The sequence below is a fragment of the Oncorhynchus keta genome, chromosome 1 (genome assembly GCF_023373465.1).
Source record: "Oncorhynchus keta strain PuntledgeMale-10-30-2019 chromosome 1, Oket_V2, whole genome shotgun sequence".
Classification (NCBI taxonomy): Eukaryota; Metazoa; Chordata; class Actinopteri; order Salmoniformes; family Salmonidae; genus Oncorhynchus; species Oncorhynchus keta.
In genome coordinates, this window is record NC_068421.1 from 62,196,931 (window position 1) to 62,217,808 (window position 20,878).

General features: G+C 43.9%; 1 protein-coding gene across 2 annotated transcripts in view; it reads right to left on the minus strand.

Moving 5' to 3' along the window:
* colgalt2b (collagen beta(1-O)galactosyltransferase 2b) overlaps positions 1–20,878 on the minus strand; it is a 55,190-nt gene that overhangs the window by 23,739 nt on the left and 10,573 nt on the right. For both annotated transcript variants that reach the window (XM_052457342.1, XM_035780644.2), the window contains exons 2-6: positions 4,057–4,167; positions 3,768–3,885; positions 3,428–3,562; positions 3,026–3,230; positions 1,561–1,680 (exon numbers count right to left, since the gene is read on the minus strand). In XM_052457342.1, the coding sequence (XP_052313302.1) occupies positions 1,561–1,680; positions 3,026–3,230; positions 3,428–3,562; positions 3,768–3,885; positions 4,057–4,167 (689 nt within the window). The remainder of the gene's footprint in view (positions 1–1,560; positions 1,681–3,025; positions 3,231–3,427; positions 3,563–3,767; positions 3,886–4,056; positions 4,168–20,878) is intronic.

Consider the following 20,878-nt stretch of genomic DNA (forward strand, 5'->3'; position numbering starts at 1 on the left):
GGTGCCTCGTCTCAACCAACCCCACTACCTGGAGCCAACAACTGGTCTAGGTGGAGTATGCCGGGAACACTCTTCCCTGCTCGGCCATCGGACTTACTCCATGGAGCACTCGAAAGGGGAATCAGTCCCTGCTCTTCCTGGAGCAAGAACAGGAAGTCAACATACCCAGGTGTTTGTCCGCTGGAAAAGAGCTTGGGCCGCTCTTCTCAAGACCAACTCCAGGTATTGTCGACAAGCGGACAGCTGCTGGACTCCGGCTCCCCGTTATCGTCTTGGGCAGAGGGTATGGCTATCAACATGGGACTTGCCCCTCTGGGTGGAGTCCCACAAACTGTCCCCCCCGTTTCATTGGTCCCTTCCCCATCTTTAGAGTCCTTAGTCCCACTGCTGTTTGTTTTCTGTTACCCTGTATCCTCCATATACACCCTACTTTTCATATGTTCAGGATTAAGCCCTTGTCTCACAGCCCTTTATCTTCTGTTTCCATGCCCACCCCCCCTCCCCGTGTCATCGATGGCCATCTGGCGTACACGGTGAGAAGCCACCTGAGTGTTCGACCACGGGGCAGGGGTTTCCAGTACCTGGTTGACTAGGAGGGCAATGGCCTGGAGGAGAGGGTGCTGATTCCCGCTATGGTCACCCTGGTCAACCAGATGTGGTGGTGCCTCTGGAGGGGGGAGGGTACTGTCACACCCTGATCGGGTTCACCTGTCCTTGTGATTGTCTCCAACCCCCTCCATGTGTCACCATCTTCCCTATTACCCTCAGTGTATTTTATACCTGTGTTCTCTATTTGTCTGTTGCCAGTTCGTCTTGCCTTGTCAAGTCAACCAGCGTGTTTTCCGAGTACCTGTTTTTCCTAGTCTGTTTTTTCTAGTCCTCCCGGTTTTGACCTCTTGCCTGCCCTGACACTGAGCTCGCCTGCCTGACCATTCTGCCTGCCTCTAACCTCAAGCCTGCCTGCCACCCTTTACCGTTTGCACTCTGACCTGGTTATGAACTCTTGTCTGTCCTTGACCTGCCTCTTGCCTGCCCCTTCTTGCTCAATAAATATCAGAGAATCAAACAATCTGCCTCCTGTGTCTGTATCTGGGTCTCGCCCTGTGTCGTTATAACGAATGCACTGATATAAATGGACGCAAGTGGCATTTTGTCAACTTGAAAAAACAACTTCATATTGGAGTTGTGGCTGTTTACAAGTGTATCTGCTCTCTAATAGACTTGAATGGTCTTGCCTCTTCCCGCCATCTTTTAGGACATGTATTTCCATTGTTAGAGTAGTCACTTGACTTGAGTCATCTTGTCAATATAATAGATAATCTTTGGAGTTAGTAAAGCACTGCAGCAGGCCTGAGACAGAAAGAAGTAGTGATGGGCTATAGATGCTTAAACTATTAACTGCTATTCCGGTGATAAGCATCAGGGTTAAGGATAGGTTTTTGCTTAAGGGTTAGGGTTAAGTTCAGGGTTAAGGCTTGGGTCAGTGTTAGTGGACCATCTGTAGGGGACTGTGTTATTTAGAGAGGTATGTGTGTGTTTGTCATAGGTGTGTTTGCTTACTCATGGCCTCAGCGATGGTGTGTGTGAAGCTCTCCTTCTCGTCGTCAACATTCTGCGAGGCCTTCAGAGGAACCGGTAGGAAGCCATAGTGCTCTCTGTTACACACGTACATCTGCACATCTGGAAAGAAACATAATCACACAGAGTTCATCAACAACACACTGATACACACATACAGCTGGACATCTGGAAACAAACACTGCTATACACAAACACTACCATGATTGTATCAGCGAAGTACATGCTGGTAGACAGCCTACAGACTCGCACAGCTAAGCATACACAATGTCTCATATAATCACAGTATTTAAAGGAAGATACAGTAAGCACAAGGATATACAACTGACGGAATATATATAACAATGTCTTGGCCTTGTGATTTCAAGCAATCCGGAGCAATTTTTTGAGAGAGGCTGGTGATCCTCTGTGGCCGAATCACGCTCTCTGTTGTAATGTTTTGAAGGATGGTATTTGTTTTTGTGTAGACAGGAGTAGTTGTATGGTTTTGGCGAGTTCAATTGGGTTTACTTTGGCTTCCGCAGGCCTATTGGACACCTATGGTTTTGTGTATAAGTAACTTAGGCACTTTAGTGTACATACATACCATGTCTATACATACCATGTCTACATATTCATTCAATAACATGTACCATTTGTGGGTATTAGGGCCTCTTCTGAAAGGTAACTAAGAACTCGATGATACTGACAGGTTCAATCACTCATGATCAGTATCATTCTGTGGTCACTGGTCATCATCATATTCCTGTAGCATTTCAGATGGATTCAGTTAGTATTGTCTCGGTTATTATCTATGCTTAGAGCACGTCAATGGTTGTATTGAATTGTTTAATGCCCTAACCAATGGAAGAAACACTTAAAGAACATGACCGTGTGTGTCAATGTGTGTGAGAGTTATGTGCGTGTACATGAGAGAGAGAGAGAGAGAGACAGTGAGATGTGAGTAAGTGTGTGACATTACTGTGTTTTTAGCACGTGTTTGTGCATTCCTGTTATGTGTGTAATAGTTCTGCTGGTACTCTACCGATCATTAGCCACAACAATTAAATCAAATCAAATGTTATTGGTCACATACACGTGTTTGCGGGTGTAGCGAAATTATTGCATAATTACACACATTCAGTCAAGTAATTAAGTCACACATCTGGTCAACATCAATTACCCAGCCTGCCTTGTTTCCCTCATTTAAACACCTGATCGGTTATTTTGTAAAACATACCTTTAGCACAAGACATAGTACTAGCGGTTGTTTCTGAACCAGGCTATATGACTGTAAGCTTACACATCTGGTACGTGGGAGGGGTAGCTATAGTGTGAGGGCTGTGTTTTACAACATCCAATAACATGGACGAGGATTTTGTTTCTGGACAGGCTCATGGTGACCACACGTGGCGGGGTTGAAGGGATGGGGGGCGATTGGGATTGGGGGTGTGTGTTGAACTCTGACCTGCCTGCCGGGCAGAGAAGGAGAACACCATGATGTCATCGAAGGCCCAGCTGTAGTCAGGGTGAGGGGGGTAGAAGGCCAGCTCCCTGCTGGCGCCACGCCTCAGGTCCAGCAGGAAGGTAGAGTGCACCATGGGTACAGCGAAGCAACCCAGACGCTTCCACTCCCTGATTGGCTGGTAGTCAGGGGTACGTTTGTAGTAACCCTGGGGGAGAGATGGAGAGAAATGGAGAGGGAGAAAGATGAAGATAGAAGGAGACAGAGAGAGAATTTAAAATGTGAAGGGCTAAGGGGTACCGAGTGCTATGAGGTCCCAAATGGTAGGTAATTGGAATGACTTTAATTGCCACGGTGAAGAGGTGACGAGGAGAGTAATGATGTGGTCTCTATTAGGCTGTTTACCTGTGGGGTGATGCCACACCAGAAGTTAGAGTAGAGAGAGCGTGACTCTAGCATGGGAGCTACCAGAGTCAGGTTCTCAGCCATGAGCAGGTTGAGAATCTTTGGGTTGGTCAGCAGGTTATCACCGTCTGCAAACTAGATACGGAGAGAGACAGAGCAGGATACCGCATAAACACACAGAATGTAATCTAACAAACATCTAGTATTGCAGGTATACAGTCTCATGAAACCAGAGACAGAAAGCAGGTATCATCATTCACATACAATAATGCAGATAACTAATGTTACACTGAAATGTAACACATGTAATCTCATAGGTATGTTATAAACTCAGTCTCACCAGTATGTAATCTGCCCAGCGTTCCCGTGCTGCCTTAAGAGCAGCCTGCCTCAGTTTCATCACATGGTTGAAGCGGGACGGAGGCCAGTGCTTGGGCCCCCACTCATCAGTATAGGACCTGAGGACATGACAAAGAGCTTTACTTTCAGTGTCTCATATTCACCATGCACTGATGAGCAGTGAACTTCAAAGATGTGTAAAATGTAAGAATGTGAACCAGACTAGATGGAGTGGTGAGATGCCCTGAGTTTGAGGGGAGGTTGGCTGGGAGGGGGTAACGTAGACTTACTTGGGCTCCTCCATAGGTCTCCACTCCACATAGTGGTACTGGTCCTGAGCCTGCTTCAGCCACTCCCTCAGCATGGCTGTGCTGTTGTCCACACTGTGGTCTGTCGCTGCCCTGACACACAACATATTATGGGACACTATATTAACACAACGTAATGCAGTACCAACTCACTGTAGCCCTAATATTTTTCATTATTTAAAAAGACTGCAGAAAATGTGGTGTTTCTATGTCAAACAGTTTTGTTATATTTCAGGCTTGTGTAATATAAAGTGTAATATTGTGATGCAAACTCAAAATTTAATACATTTCAACTCTATATCTGACATGATACAGGTGTCTTCTTTTTTTAAGCTCATAACCATGAGGCATATACGTTTGTTTGAAAGTAGATTTATTTAAGACCACCAAGAAACACTTTGACCCTGATTTAGCCCACTGCAGTATTAAAAAAAACACGATGAGAGTGTCAACATAACACATCAAGGTAATGTGTCGACATGATACAGCAACATAGCTGATACACTGTGTGTAGGATCAGAACACACGCACACACACACACACAGTGTCCTGTGTAAATCAGGTCTGGCAGACAGTTTGGAAAGCTATAAGGTGGAAAGGCTGTAAGTACAAACCACAGAGAGTAAAAAGAGCAACAAACAAACAGGCCAGAGTGTACAGTACAGTACTGCAGCTGGAACACCTCAACCCTCCTTACTGACACTGCTGCCACTGTCTGCACACCGTTTGCCTGTCCTTACACACACCTACCCCAACTCTGTCATAGACTCATCCAGTCACACATTCACCCTGTCTTTCTCACCCATGCTATCACACTATCACTTCTACACAGTTGTGGCCTCACAGTAATAGCCTATGACCTTGAGAGGATATCTATAGTACAACTTCAACATAATCAAGTAAATCTAACCTGCTTCCCTCTCTCTCTGCACCTAATACAGTATGTGCTTAATGGAGGAAAGGTCAATAGAGAGAGAGAGCGGGGCCACTGTATCTGTAGAGGTCGCAGTGCCACTGCTGGCACACACACTCACACACACACACTGGAGTTTTCCACTGCTTGCTGTAATATTCCCGACCATAACCTCTCCAGACAAACTCATTGCCTACTATGTTGGAGTGCAGACAGACCAGAGATAGCAGTGTATAAACACACATTTTACAAAACCGCTGCTAACACTGTCCACCGTGAGATAACACTGTAGACAGAATTCATTATACACACCCAGTTCAGAGATAACAATATTGACATCTGTGACACACACAGCTCCAGAGAGAGAGAGAGAGAGAGAGAGAGAGAGAGAGAGAGAGAGAGAGAGAGAGAGAGAGAGAGAGAGAGAGAGAGAGAGAGAGAGAGAGAGAGAGAGAGAGAGATCTCTCAGCAGAGAGATTTGTTGTGACTTCATATTAACAGCTAGACACTAACAGATTTCCAGACAGACAGCGCCAGTCCAACTGGAGAGAGAACGTAGGCCTGAAGGACCACAGGGGCAATCATGGGGTTAATAACAGCCCTTTCACAATGTGTGTCCCAGTGTGTGTGTTCGTTCATGTTTGAGCCTGTGTAAGGAGGTATACAGTGCCTTCAGAAAGTATTCATTTCCACATTGTTACAAAGTGGGATTCAAATCGCTAGAAAAATGTAAATATTTGTACAAAAATTATTACAAATAAAACACTACTATATCTTGATTAGATAAGTACTCAATACATGTTAGAATCTCCTTTGGCAGTGATTATTGCTGTGAGTCTTTCTGGGTAAGTCTCTGAGAGCATTGCACACCTGGATTGTCACAGGCTTCCTTCTTTTCACTCTGTCTATTAGGTTAGTATTGTTAGTATTGTGGAGTAACTACATGTTGTTGATCCATCCTCATTTTTCTCCAATCACAGCCATTAAACTCTGTAACTGTTTTAATGTCTCCATTGGTGTCACGACTCCTACCGAAGGTGGCTCCCCTTCCTGTTCGGGTGGCGCTCGGCGGTCGTCGTCACCGGCCTACTAGCTGCCACTGATCCCTTTTCCTCTTTCTGTTTATTGGTTTCACCTGTTTTGTGTGTAGGCTGATTAGTCGGGCTATGTTAGCCAGTAGGCCCGCCTGCTCTTTGTGAGGGATTGTTTTGTGTGTAGGCTGATTAGTCGGGCTATGTTAGCCAGTAGGCTCGCCTGCTCTTTGTGAGGGATTGTTTTGTGTGTAGGCTGATTAGTCAGGCTATGTTAGCCAGTAGGCCCGCCTGCTCTTTGTGAGGGATTGTTTTGTGTGTAGGCTGATTAGTCAGGCTATGTTAGCCAGTAGGCTCGCCTGCTCTTTGTGAGGGATTGTTTTGTGTGTAGGCTGATTAGTCGGGCTATGTTAGCCAGTAGGCTCGCCTGCTCTTTGTGAGGGATTGTTTTGTGTGTAGGCTGATTAGTCAGGCTATGTTAGCCAGTAGGCTCGCCTGCTCTTTGTGAGGGATTGTTTTGTGTGTAGGCTGATTAGTCGGGCTATGTTAGCCAGTAGGCTCGCCTGCTCTTTGTGAGGGATTGTTTTGTGTGTAGGCTGATTAGTCAGGCTATGTTAGCCAGTAGGCTCGCCTGCTCTTTGTGAGGGATTGTTTTGTGTGTAGGCTGATTAGTCAGGCTATGTTAGCCAGTAGGCTCGCCTGCTCTTTGTGAGGGATTGTTTTGTGTGTAGGCTGATTAGTCGGGCTATGTTAGCCAGTAGGCTCGCCTGCTCTTTGTGAGGGATTGTTTTGTGTGTAGGCTGATTAGTCAGGCTATGTTAGCCAGTAGGCTCGCCTGCTCTTTGTGAGGGATTGTTTTGTGTGTAGGCTGATTAGTCGGGCTATGTTAGCCAGTAGGCTCGCCTGCTCTTTGTGAGGGATTGTTTTGTGTGTAGGCTGATTAGTCGGGCTATGTTAGCCAGTAGGCTCGCCTGCTCTTTGTGAGGGATTGTTTTGTGTGTAGGCTGATTAGTCGGGCTATGTTAGCCAGTAGGCTCGCCTGCTCTTTGTGAGGGATTGTTTTGTGTGTAGGCTGATTAGTCGGGCTATGTTAGCCAGTAGGCTCGCCTGCTCTTTGTGAGGGATTGTTTTGTGTGTAGGCTGATTAGTCGGGCTATGTTAGCCAGTAGGCTCGCCTGCTCTTTGTGAGGGATTGTTTTGTGTGTAGGCTGATTAGTCGGGCTATGTTAGCCAGTAGGCTCGCCTGCTCTTTGTGAGGGATTGTTTTGTGTGTAGGCTGATTAGTCGGGCTATGTTAGCCAGTAGGCTCGCCTGCTCTTTGTGAGGGATTGTTTTGTGTGTAGGCTGATTAGTCGGGCTATGTTAGCCAGTAGGCTCGCCTGCTCTTTGTGAGGGATTGTTTTGTGTGTAGGCTGATTAGTCGGGCTATGTTAGCCAGTAGGCTCGCCTGCTCTTTGTGAGGGATTGTTTTGTGTGTAGGCTGATTAGTCGGGCTATGTTAGCCAGTAGGCTCGCCTGCTCTTTGTGAGGGATTGTTTTGTGTGTAGGCTGATTAGTCGGGCTATGTTAGCCAGTAGGCTCGCCTGCTCTTTGTGAGGGATTGTTTTGTGTGTAGGCTGATTAGTCGGGCTATGTTAGCCAGTAGGCTCGCCTGCTCTTTGTGAGGGATTGTTTTGTGTGTAGGCTGATTAGTCAGGCTATGTTAGCCAGTAGGCTCGCCTGCTCTTTGTGAGGGATTGTTTTGTGTGTAGGCTGATTAGTCGGGCTATGTTAGCCAGTAGGCTCGCCTGCTCTTTGTGAGGGATTGTTTTGTGTGTAGGCTGATTAGTCGGGCTATGTTAGCCAGTAGGCTCGCCTGCTCTTTGTGAGGGATTGTTTTGTGTGTAGGTTGATTAGTCGGGCTATGTTAGCCAGTAGGCTCGCCTGCTCTTTGAGGGATTGTTTTGTGTGTAGGCTGATTAGTCGGGCTATGTTAGCCAGTAGGCTCGCCTGCTCTTTGTGAGGGATTGTTTTGTGTGTAGGCTGATTAGTCGGGCTATGTTAGCCAGTAGGCTCGCCTGCTCTTTGTGAGGATTGTTTTGTGTGTAGGCTGATTAGTCGGGCTATGTTAGCCAGTAGGCTCGCCTGCTCTTTGTGAGGGATTGTTTTGTGTGTAGGCTGATTAGTCGGGCTATGTTAGCCAGTAGGCTCGCCTGCTCTTTGTGAGGGATTGTTTTGTGTGTAGGCTGATTAGTCAGGCTATGTTAGCCAGTAGGCTCGCCTGCTCTTTGTGAGGGATTGTTTTGTGTGTAGGCTGATTAGTCGGGCTATGTTAGCCAGTAGGCTCGCCTGCTCTTTGTGAGGGATTGTTTTGTGTGTAGGCTGATTAGTCGGGCTATGTTAGCCAGTAGGCTCGCCTGCTCTTTGTGAGGGATTGTTTTGTGTTGCTACTGTGCACATTTGAGGCTGACGTGTTTGTCGTTCTTGGGCTTTTCTCCAGACTGTTTGAGTCCCCGTGTTTGGGGCATTTGTTTTGTTGTGCACCCTGTGTTTCGTGGGGAGGCTTATATTCGCCTTGTGTGCAATTAAAAGCACTACCCTGTACTCCCCTGCTTCCTGCGCCTGACTTCGCACCCACTACGCCCAGAGCGTTACAATTGGCCTCATGTTGAAATCCCTGAGCGTTTTCCTTCCTCTCCGGCAACTGAGTTAGGAAGGACACCTGTATCTTTGTAGTGACTGGGTGTATTGATATACCATCCAAAGTGTAATACAAAATATCTTCATCATGCTCAAAGGGATATTCAATGTTTGCTTTTTTATTTTTACTGATCTACCAATAGGTGCCCTTCTTTGCGAAGCCTCCCTGGTCTGTGTGGTTGAATCTGTGTTTGAAATTCACTGCTCAACTGAAGGACCTTACAGATAATTGTATGTGTGGGGTACAGAGATGAGGTAGTCATTCAAAAATCATGTTAAACACTATTATTGCACACAGAGTGAGTACATGCAACTTATTATGTGACTTGTTAAGCACATTTCTACTCCTGTACTTATTTAGGCTTGCCATAACAAAGGGGTTGAATACTTATTGACTCAAGACATTTCAGCTTTTCATTTTTATTAATTTGTAAAAATGTAATAAAAATAATAATTCCACTTTGACATTATTGTGTGAAGGCCTGGGAAAAATGAATCCAGGCTGTACAACACAACAAAATGTGGAAAAAGTCAAGGTGCTTGAATACTTTCTGAAGGCATTCAGACCCTTTGCTCTGAAACTCAAAATTGAGCTCAGGTGCATCTTGTTTCCATTGATCATCCTTGAGATGTTTCTACAACTTGATTGGAGTACACCTGTGATAAATTCAAAAGATTGGACATGATTTTGAAAGGTACACACCTGTCTATATAAGGTCCCACAGTTGACAGTGCATGTCAGAGCAAAAACCAAGCCATGAGGTTGAAGGAATTGTCCGTAGAGCTCTGAGACAGGAGTGTGTGTGTTTTTGCTTTGTCATTATGGGGTATGTAGATTGATGAGGGAAAAAACATGATTTAAATACATTTTAGAATAAGGATGTAACGTAACAAAGTGTCAAAAGTCAATGGGTCTGAATACTTTCAGAATGCACTGTACATGCTTTATGGTAATGTCAGCAGTGGTTTACGTGTGGTTGTGTGTGTGTGTGTGTTGCAGAAACATGGGAAGAGAGGTCTAAAGAAATTAGCGAGTGTGTGTGTTTGCACATGAATGGGTATGTGGGCGTAAGCTGTTAAGAACTTCATTAGGGTAGGGGCAGCATTCGGAATTTTGGATGAAAAGCGTGCCCAAATTAAACTGCCTGCTCCTCAGGTCCATAAGCTAGGATATGCATATAATTAGTAGATTTGGATAGGAAAACACTTGAAAGTTTCAAAAACTGTTCAAATAATGTCTGTGAGTATAACAGAACTGATACGGCAGGCGAAAACCCGAGGAAAATCCAACCAGGAAGTACTATTATTTTGAAAGGCTGTTTGTCCATTGATAGCCTATCCACCATACAAAGACTTAGGACCCAGTTCATGATCTCTATGGCTTCCTCAAAATGTGACCAGTCTTTAGGCATTGTTTCAGGCTTTTACTCTGAAAAATATAGATACAGCGCTTTCAATGAGAGGACAGTGGAAATTTCCATCCATGAACCAAGCACGTGATCGGGAGTGCGCATTTCTTGTTTACCTTTTCCATTGACGAAGCTTTTGTCCGGTTGAAATATGATTTATGACAAAAACAACCTAAGGATTGATTTTAAACATGGTTTGACATGTTTCTACTCTCTTTTATTGTACTTTTTTGACTTTTCGTCTTGGTTTTGAGAGCGCGCATTGTGCCTTTGGATTTCTGAACAAAACGCACCAACAAAACGGAGGTATTTGGACATAAAGATGAACTTTATCGAACAAAATAAACATTTGTTGTCTAACATGGAGACCTGGGAGTGCCACCAGATGAAGATCAGCAAAGGTAAGTGATTCATTTTAATGCTATTTCTGAGTTTTGTGACACCCTCCTTGGTTGGAAAATGGCTGTATGGGTTTCTGTGGCTCGGAGCTGACCTAACATAATCGCAAAGTGTGCTTTCGCTGTAACGCCTTTTTGAAATCTGACACAGCGGTTGCACTAAGGAGAAGTATATCTATATTCATATGTTTATTACTTGTATCATTTATCAATGTTTATAATGAGTATTTCTGTAATTTGATGTGGCTCTCTGCACTTTCACTGGATGTTTGTTTGAGACAATGCATTTCTGAACACAACACATCAATTTCAAATGAGGTTTTTGGACATAAAGATTAACTTCATCGAACAAAACACGCATTTATTGTGTAACATGAAGTCCTGTGAGTGCCATCTGATGAAGATCTGATGTGATTAATTTAATCACTATTTCTGACTTTGTGAGCCCTCTTCTTGGCTGGGAAATGGCTGTATGGTTTTCTGTGACTAGTTGCTGACCTAACATAATCATTTGGTGTGCTTTCGCCGTAAAGCCTATTTGAAATCGGACACTGTGGTTGGATTTACAAGAAGTGTATCTTTAAAATGGTGTAAAATACTTGTATGTTTGAGGAATTTTAATTATGTGATTTCTGTTGTTTTGAATTTGGTGCCCTGCAATTTCACTGGCTGTTGTCGAGGTGGGACACTAGCGTCCCACTTGTACCAGAGAGGTTAAGGTAAAAACACCTGACTTGGAGGTAATGAGCGGATGTGCATGTGCACATGTTTTTTCAACCACAAAATTGCTGCCCTGGGATTTGAATAGGCGTGGATTTGTGAAAAAGTCCAAAACAGAGGAGCTTCGATATGTTCTGTATATGAGGATGCGTGTATGTGCAGGTGTGTGTGTGTGTTTTGCGAGTGAGCATTCTGGAGCATGTGTTTGAATTTCATTACGTTGTTCCCTTCCTTATAAGAGTCTGTGAGGTCACACTGACAAATATGTCAGAAGGATTGTATCTCATACCTTAGGAAAAAGTAAACCTATTTAGTAAATTCCTCACCACGCTTATTAAAACAAAACACAAACAAACAGATGACCACACTAAGGTTTGGTTTCCACATTCCCCACTAAAATGTTAACACAATTCTAGGAGGAGCCTATTCAACCATGTAGCAGTTGAAGGTTTCTGACTGTTCTTCATCCCCACATCCCCCTAACCACACTCACATGCACTGCAGCCAAGCCTGGAAGTCAATAGCAATGATGTGTGAAAGGAAAAAATGAATGTGCTTGTGGGATACTGTGTATATCTTAAAGTGTATTCATAAGTGCACATAGTGCCCGTGTCTTAGCGCTCCTGTGAATGTGTGTGTACTGTGTTTAACCCATTACGCTAGTGGCAATTGGCCTACTGTATATGGATACGGCTAAATATACATGTTTCTGACAGAAGAAATATGAAAAGCATATGCAGAAGCATGGTAGAAATGACAAGAGAACAGTTTGGAGATTATAGGAAAATTATTAGACCAAAGTTGAGGAGAGTTCACCTGACACAAGACTGAATACAAACATTACACTGTTGATTTATATGTGCATTTTACATTTACTGTACTTTTCACCGTATTTGTTGATAACGAAATCTGAAAATACTCTGGATACATTCAGTAACACGATACGAATATTCCTGGAAAATGTGAGGTAGGTGAAAAGTAAGGGGGGAAAAATGACAAGGGTTTGAGTGAGAGATCTAACGGGTGTCTCCAAGTGGTCACAAACCTCTCCATAGTGTGCACAGTTCCTACGTCATTTCACTGCACTTTTATGACTCAAAGAAGAGTCTTCAACTATAAGGTGCTTTTATGAGCTCTCCTAGCTGTGACTTTGAGGAACTAGAGCAAGAACACTTGTAGTTGTGTTGAACACAACCCCATCCCCGCCATCACACAATTATGGTTGTTGTTTATGCAATCCAAAACCGGCCATTTTAAATCTCAGTCTGGGTCAGGTGGGCATAATTTCAAAGCTTGTTATATTGCCGACATGACCAGTTACGTTTTAAATACGATCTTACAGTTTTAGGCTTTCACAGGGCAATTCAAAGAAGCAGATGGTCATTTTGGTGCGCATGGAGTGGAGTCACGAGATCATTCAGGTGCGTGTTCCACGGAAAATGTTCTTCACAATAGATAAACATAGACTCATTCTGTCATTCATTCTCTCATTCAGAACAACCCAGGGTATGACGCCATGTCATCACACATATTGATCATAAACATTGACACTGTATATGACATGAGTTGTATGATATGGAAATGTGTAGTCCTCTTAACTTAGAGCATTTTTCTCACTCAGACAACAAAACATTTGCAAAAGTTGCCCAATTAACTTCTTGTCGCATGGAGTGTTCAAGTTCAAAACGTCCGTCAGTCAAAACCCATACAGAGCTGTGAAGCGCAGAGCCATTTATAGCATTTTACTGTACAGCTTCTCAGTGCCCAAATCTGCCATTTTCAACCCATATGAGTGTAAAGTGTTAACAATTCAGGCTTTGAGGGTTTGGACTGAACACTGGTCCCCCCTCCTTCTTTTCACTCATCTCTCACTTTATTCATTCACGCTGCCCTCTTGGAAGTTTCCAGTAACTCTCCAGCTCATTATCTTCAGGCCTGGAGCACTGCATCTCTGCTTTCTTTCTTTATGGTATGCATCTGGACAACACATGCTCCTAGGTTTCACCTACACATCCTTCCCCTCTCTTTCTCTCTCTCCATCCCTCTCTCCTTTATCTATGGGTCCCACTTGGACTGGCTATACCATCATCAGTGAGGAAGGTGTGTTTAGCTGAGATTGATCAATGGGAGGGGTCAGAAGGGTCACACCTGGTCCAAAAACACTCAACAAACACTTCAGTGAAAGTAACGAGGCATAAAATCCTTCTAATGTATCTGGATTGGACATGACCTCGTACTGTAACTAGTGTTAACAGATATGCATCACTCTGTCTAAATTGTGTATGTGTGTGTGTGTGTGTGTGTGTGTGTGTGTAAGTCTGCAGTAGCCCCCCTCCCCTCCCCAGGCTGACGTGGCTGAGGCAATGCATGCTGGCCTGGCAGGGAAGGGGGTGAGACCTACTAGCCGAATTACTCAGAACATTCACAGTCAACACACGGCAGAATGGCCCATGCTCCTCCCCCTTAGAGCCTATACAGCACCTCATCCTCACACACATGACTTATCCATACATCCATACACACTCTCAGTCAGGCCAAACAAGGTAACTTGCCAATATAATCTGTCAGAAGAATCTCTGTTCTTGCCCTCTGGGCAACCCACGCATACTTTTTACACACTTTCATCCATAGATTCACACTGTCGATTTCTACACACATTGAATGCCTTGCTCCCTAACATGCAATTTCTCACATTTAGTCACCCACATGACATACACGGACAGCTTTGAAATATACACTGAGTGTACAAAACATTAGGAGCACCTTCCTAATATTGAGTTGCACCCTCCCCTTTTACCCTCAGAACAGCCTCCATTCATCAGGGTATGGACTAAACAAAGATTCAAAAGCGTTCCACAGGGATGCTGGCCCATGTTGACTCCAATGCCTCCCACAGTTGTGTTAAGTTGGCTGGATGTTCTTTGGGTGGTGGACCATTCTTGATGCACAATGGGAACTGTTGAGTGTGAAAAACCCAGCAGCGTTGCAGTTATTGACACAAACCGGTGCACCTGGCACCTACTACCATACCCCGTTCAAAGGCACTCTTTTGTCTTGTCCATTCACCCTCTGAATCCATGTCTCAATTCTCTCAAGGCTTAAACATCATTCTTTAACCTGTCTCCTCCCCTTCATATGCACCGATTGAAGTGGATTTAATAAGTGACATCAATAAGGGACCATAGCTTTCACCTGGATTCACTTGGTCAGTCTATGTCATGGAAAGAGGAGGTGTTCTCTCATCGATCTTAATATGCTCTCTGAAAACCCTAACCGCTGTCTTACTGCACATCTAGATGAATAACCTACTCAGTCATGTGTAGATCATTTCAAACTGATATTAAATTATACAATCACAATCACTTTGTTTATAAGGGACAATAAGAAAGACCGATCGACTGAGAGAAAAAGAGAGAGCGAAGAGGTAGGGGGAGAGAGACGGGAGGGATAGAAGAGGGATGGATAGAGAATGGAGAGAGAGAGAGAGAGAGAGCGAAGAGGTAGGGCGAGAGAGACGGGTAGGATAGAAGAGGGATGGATAGAGAAAAAGAGAGAGCGAAGAGGTAGGGGGAGAGAGACGGGAGGGATAGAAGAGGGATGGATAGGGAAGTAAGGGTAAGTAATCCTTCTCACCCTCCCCCTTCTCACCCCCCCCCCAACAAGATTTAGATGCAAGTGGCTGTTCCACTGGTTGTCATAAGGGATGAAGTAAGGCTCTGGATAAGAGCGTCTGCTAAATGACTTAAATGTAAATGTAAATGTAGGTAGGGGGAGAGAGACGGGAGGGATAGAAGAGGGATGGATAGAGAAAAAGAGAGAGAGAGAGAGAAGCGGTAGGGGGAGAGAGACGGGTAGGATAGAAGAGGGATGGATAGAGAATGAGAGAGCATGAACAGCGGTAGTAAAGTGTTTAAGACAGGATGATGACACACAGACAGGCAGACTGACTGACTGGGCTAAAATTGTATGCTCCTCTGGCCACTGTTGAATACACAACTGTCCTGTCATCATTACGTCCCTCAAAACACCTCTCTCTCTTTCTCTCGGGTATTTTCCTGTCTTTCTGAAGAGAAATCGAATACTTTGTCTGGATAGCAGATTATTTCAGCATTTGCCAGATCCATTGTTGCTGGGCTGCCTCCAGAACTATTGGGTAAGAGACAATCACTTCAATGCTAACAGGCCCTTCTAACTGAGCACTCTGCTCTGTTTCAGCTCCCCTTTGGGGATCCACTGACACTAACACATGGCCCGGGATGTTCTGAGTACAGCCACAACTCCTGGCAGGGGACATGGAGCTGTTTTCTCTAATGTCAGACATAGGTCTGGGAACAGTCCCATATCCTCTCAGGTTTTATGAGGGAGCAACTGGTATTAACACTCCTCAGGTAAGAATGGTGTGTGTAAATCACATCAGGAGTGTGTGTGTTCATATTATGTTGAGTGAGTTAGAAGGTGGTATGGATTATGTTGTGTGAATCATGTAGTTCCTGTGACACGGAGCTACTCCCTAAGCATTAGTCTAGCCCAAAGCGATGGGAAATTTGGTATGGGATTGGTAATGGGAATCAGAAGGAGAGGCAGGGTACTGGCCAGCTGAGTAGAAACAGACACACACACACCACATGCAGACCCCAACGGACTGACACTGGGCCAGAGCACTGAGGATAATTAAACACACACTCACATACCAACCATGTGATGAGAGAGAGAGAGAGAGAGAGAGAGAGAGAGAGAGAGAGAGAGAGAGAGAGATGGTTGTGATCACCAACCAAGACTTCACAAAATGGGACAAACACCAAATTGAGACTCTGCAGAGAATTCTGCAAAAATATCCTCCTACAACGTAAAACACCAAATAATGCATGCAGAGCAGAATTAGGCCGATACTAATTATCAAAACAGAAAAGAGCCATTAAATTGTACAACCACCTGATTCACAAACCTTCCATAACAAAGCCATCACAAACAGAGAGATGAACCTGGAGAAGAGTCCCTAAGCAAACTGGTCCTGGGGCTCTGTTCACAAACACAAACACACCCTACAGAGCCCCAGGACAACAGCACAATTAGACCCAACCAAATCATGAGAAAACAAAAGATAATTACTTAATGGAAAGAATTAACAAAAACAGAGCAAACTAGAATGCTATTTGGCCCTTACACAGCGGCAGAATACCTGACCACTGTGACTGACCCAAAATTAAGGAAACTTTGACTATGTACAGAAAGCATAGTCTATTGAGAAAGGCCGCCTGACATGGCTCTCAGAGAAGACAAACTGCCCACAAAATGAGGTGGAAACTGAGCTGCCTTCCTAACCTCCTGCCCAATGTATGACCATATTAGAGAGACATATTTCCCCAGATCACACAGATCCACAAAGAATTCGAAAACATATCCAATTTTGAAAAACTCCCATACCTACTGGGTGAAATTCCACAGTGTGCCATCACAGCAGCAAGATTTGTGACCTGTTGCCACGAGAAAAGGGCAACCAGTGAAGAACAAACACCATTGTAAATACAACCCATATTTATGCTTATTTATTTTATCTTGTGTCATTTATTGTTTGTACATTGTGTATATATGTGTATGTATATATATATATATATATGTATATATGTATATATGTATATATGTATATATATATATATATATATAATATGACATTTGTAATGTCTTTACTGTTTTGAAACTGTTGTATGTGTAATGTTTACTGTTAATTTTTGTTGTTTTTCACTTTATATATTCACTTTGTATGTTGTCTACCTCACTTGCTTTGGCAATGTTAACACATGTTTCCCATGCCCAGGCCTGACAGAAGAAGAGAGAGAGAGAGAGAGAGAGAGAGAAATCTGATGTAACAATTTACATTCACAAAAGCCCCTCTTCAGAATCCTGTCTTCTTCCCCCTTTCCCTTCTGTGAAAAAAAACACTCCCAAAAATGTCAAAGGGTCTCCTGACATGGTCAGAAAGACACAAACCAAGGCCCTCATCCCCAGGCCTGACAGAAGAATTAAAACCATGATATACCCCTCCAGAACCCACACTGCTATCAGGCCTGACAGAAGAATTAAACCATGAGATACCCCTCCAGAACCCACACTGCTATTAGGCCTGACAGAAGAATTAAAACCATGATATACCCCTCCAGAAACCACACTGCTATCAGGCCTGACAGAAGTAATAGAACCGTGAGATACCCCTCCAGAACCCACACTGCTATCAGACCTGAGGTGACACAGTTGCACTCGGAGGTGGATCAAGGTTCTAAACTCCCAGAAAGATTCTACGCAGCACGATGGAATTCTAGGAGACGGAATATAGTGTAGATCAGAGGAAATAGTTGGTTATTGGACTGCTACTTAGCTTTCAATGTTGTAATCCAGTAGAAAGGGAGCTCTTTGGAAGCAAGGGTAAAACTTTCCAGTTTGAATGTTTGTTGCAGTTCGTTCCAGTCACAAGCTGCAGCGAACTGAAAAGAGGAGCGACCCAGGGATGTGTGTGCTTTGGGGACGTTTAACAGAATGTGACTGGCTGAATGGGTGTTGTATATGGAGGATGAGGGCTGCAGTAGATATCTCAGATGGGTGGAGTGAGGCCAAAGAGGGTTTTATAAATAAGCATAAACCAGTGGGTCTTGCGACGGGTATACAGAGATGATCAGTTTACAGAGGAGTATAGAGTGCATTGATGTGTCCTATAAGGAGCATTGGTGGGAAATCTGATGGCCGAATGGTAAAGAACATCTAGCCGCTCGAGAGCACCCTTACCTGATGATCTATGAATGATGTCTCCGTAATCTAGCATGGGTAGGATGGTCATCTGAATCAGGATAAGTTTGGCAGCTGGGGTGAAAGAAGTGATTACGATAGAGGAAACCAAGTCTAGATTTAACTTTAGCCTGTAGCTTTGATATGTGCTGAGAGAAGGATGGTGCACCGTCTAGCCATACTCCCAAGTACTTGTATGAGGCGACTACCTCAAGCTCTAAACCCTCAGAGGTAGTAATAACACCTGTGGGAAGAGGGGCATTCTTCTTACCAAGCCACATAAGCCTTTGTTTTGGAGGTATTCAGAACAAGGTTAAGGGTAGAGAAAGCTTGTTGGATACGAAGAAAGCTTTGTTGTAGAGCATGTAACACAACATCTGGGGAGGGGCCAGCTGAGTCTAAGACTGTATCATCTGCATATAAATGGATGAGAGAGCTTCCTACTGCCTGAGCAGATGTTGTTTATGTTTATTGAGAAGAGCGTGGGGCCTAGGATCGGGCCTTGGGGTACTCCCTTGGTGACAGGCAGTGGCTGAGACAGCAGATTTTCTGACTTTATACACTGCACTCTTTGAGAGAGGTAGTTAGCAAATCAGGCCAAAGACCCATCAGAGACACCAATACTCCTTAGCCGGCCCACAAGAATGGTCTACCGTATCAAAAGCTTCGGCCAAGTCAATAGTGACATCATTGAGGGCCTTTAAGGTTGCAGTGACACATCCATAACCTGAGCGGAAACCAGATTGCATACCAGAGAGTATACTATAGAGATCAAGAAAGCCAGTCAGTTGATTATTGACAGGTTTTTCCAACACTTTTGATAAACAGGGCAAAATAAAAATAGGCCTATAACAGTTAGGATCAGCTTGATCTACCCTTTAAATAAAGGATGAACCGTGGCTGCCTTCCAAGCAATAGGAACCTCCCCAGAAAGGAGAGACAGGTTAAAAAGATCGGATATAGGCTTGGCGATGATATGGGCAGCAACCTTAAGGAAGAAAGGGGATAGTCACATTAGAAGGGGTGGGAGATGAGGAAATGTTGGACGGGCAAGGAGGCATGGCTTAGTCAAATAGCAATCCTGACTTAATGAAGTGGTGATTAAAGAGCTCAGCCATGTGCTTCTTGACAGTAACAACCACATCATCAACATTAAGGGGCATGTGCAGCTGTGAGGAGGAGGGTTTATTCTCCAGGTCTTTAACTGTTTTCCAGAACTACTTGGGGTTAGACCCACAGAGAGAGAACTGATCCTTAAAGTAACTAACTTTAGCTATCTGGAGAGCGTAAGTGAACTTATTTCTCATTTGCCTGAACAATAGCCAGTCAGCCTGAGTATGCGTGTGCCGAGCCTTTCGCCAAATGCAATTCTTGAGGTAGAGTAACTCTGCAAGATCACAGTCGAACCAGGGGCTGAACCTGTTTTTAATGATCCTTTTCTTCATGGGGTCGTATTTGTTAACAATACCACTGAAAATATCAAAAAAGAAGGTCCAAACGTCTTCGACAGAGGGGATCAAGCTGATTCTATCCCATTTCACAGAGGCCAGCTCATGAAGGAAGGCTCGCTCATTAAAGTTTATTAGCAAGCATCTATGACAAATCAGCACAGGTTGTTTCACTGAGCAGTCATTACAAAACCCAGGCTGTAAAACAGTGATTACACTAAGGTCAATACAGAAAACACCAGACTGATACCTATCAGGATTATTTGTGAGGATAACATCAAGGAGAGTTACATTTTCTGGGTGTTTGGAGTCATACATTGTGTGATTGGTAATAATCTGAGAAAGATTTAAGGAGTCCCATTGCTTTAGGATTTGGTCAGGTGGTTTAAGCATGTCCCAGATTAGGTCACCTAGCAGGACAAATTCAGAATTGGTGTAAGGGGCCAGGAGAGAGCTAATGGCAGTTAGGGTACAGGCCGGTGCTGATGGATGACGATAGCACCCAGCAACAGTCAACTAAGAGCTATTTGAAAGTTTAATGCTTAAAACCAGCTAATCAAATTTGGGGACAGACTTGGTGGAGACAACCGAGCACTGAAGGTGATCCTTGGTAAAGATTGCCACTCCCAACTTTGGAAGATCTGTCTTGCTGAAAAAGGTTATAACCAGAAAGGTTAACATCACTGTTCAAAACACTCTCCCTTAACCACGTCTCAGTAATAACCAACACATTTGGATTGGAGCTGTGAACCCACACTTTCAATTGATCCATTTTAGGAAATAAGTTTCTAGTGTTAACCTGTTTAAGTTGACCCTCTACTTTTTTGAACATTCTGTTAAAAATCACTCAACATTTCAGCGCTCTGCTACTCAGGCCAGGAATATAGTATATGCATATGATTAGTATGTGTGGATAGAAAACACTCAGACGTTTATAAAACTGGTTAAATCACGGCTGTGACTATAACAGAACGTGCGTTTCATCGAAAAGTGCAGGAAAATCTGATCACTGAAAATGGAAATACATATCCTTGCGCTACTTCCAGGAATTGTTCAAAGTGAACCGAATTAAATGAGGCCGAGGTTGCAGTGCCTACAGCTTCCACACGTTGTCTAGAGTCTTGTCATTTGATTCAGCTTTGATTCTTGGTCAAACTGAATCAAGGGAACCGATTCCTTCCGGTCTCCGACCGGATGTTTTGGTCGAGCTCTCTCCAGACATTTTTTCGAGACGGACACCTATAGAATTGACATCGCCTCCTGATGAATTTTATCGCTTATTAACGTGTACTAATACCTAAAGTTGCATTACAAAAGTATTTCGAAGTGTTTTGTGAAAGTTTATCGTCGACTTTTTTAATTTTTAAAAATGACGTTACGTTATGAAACGCTATTTTTTTCCGTTTATCACACAGTCTTCATAGATCGA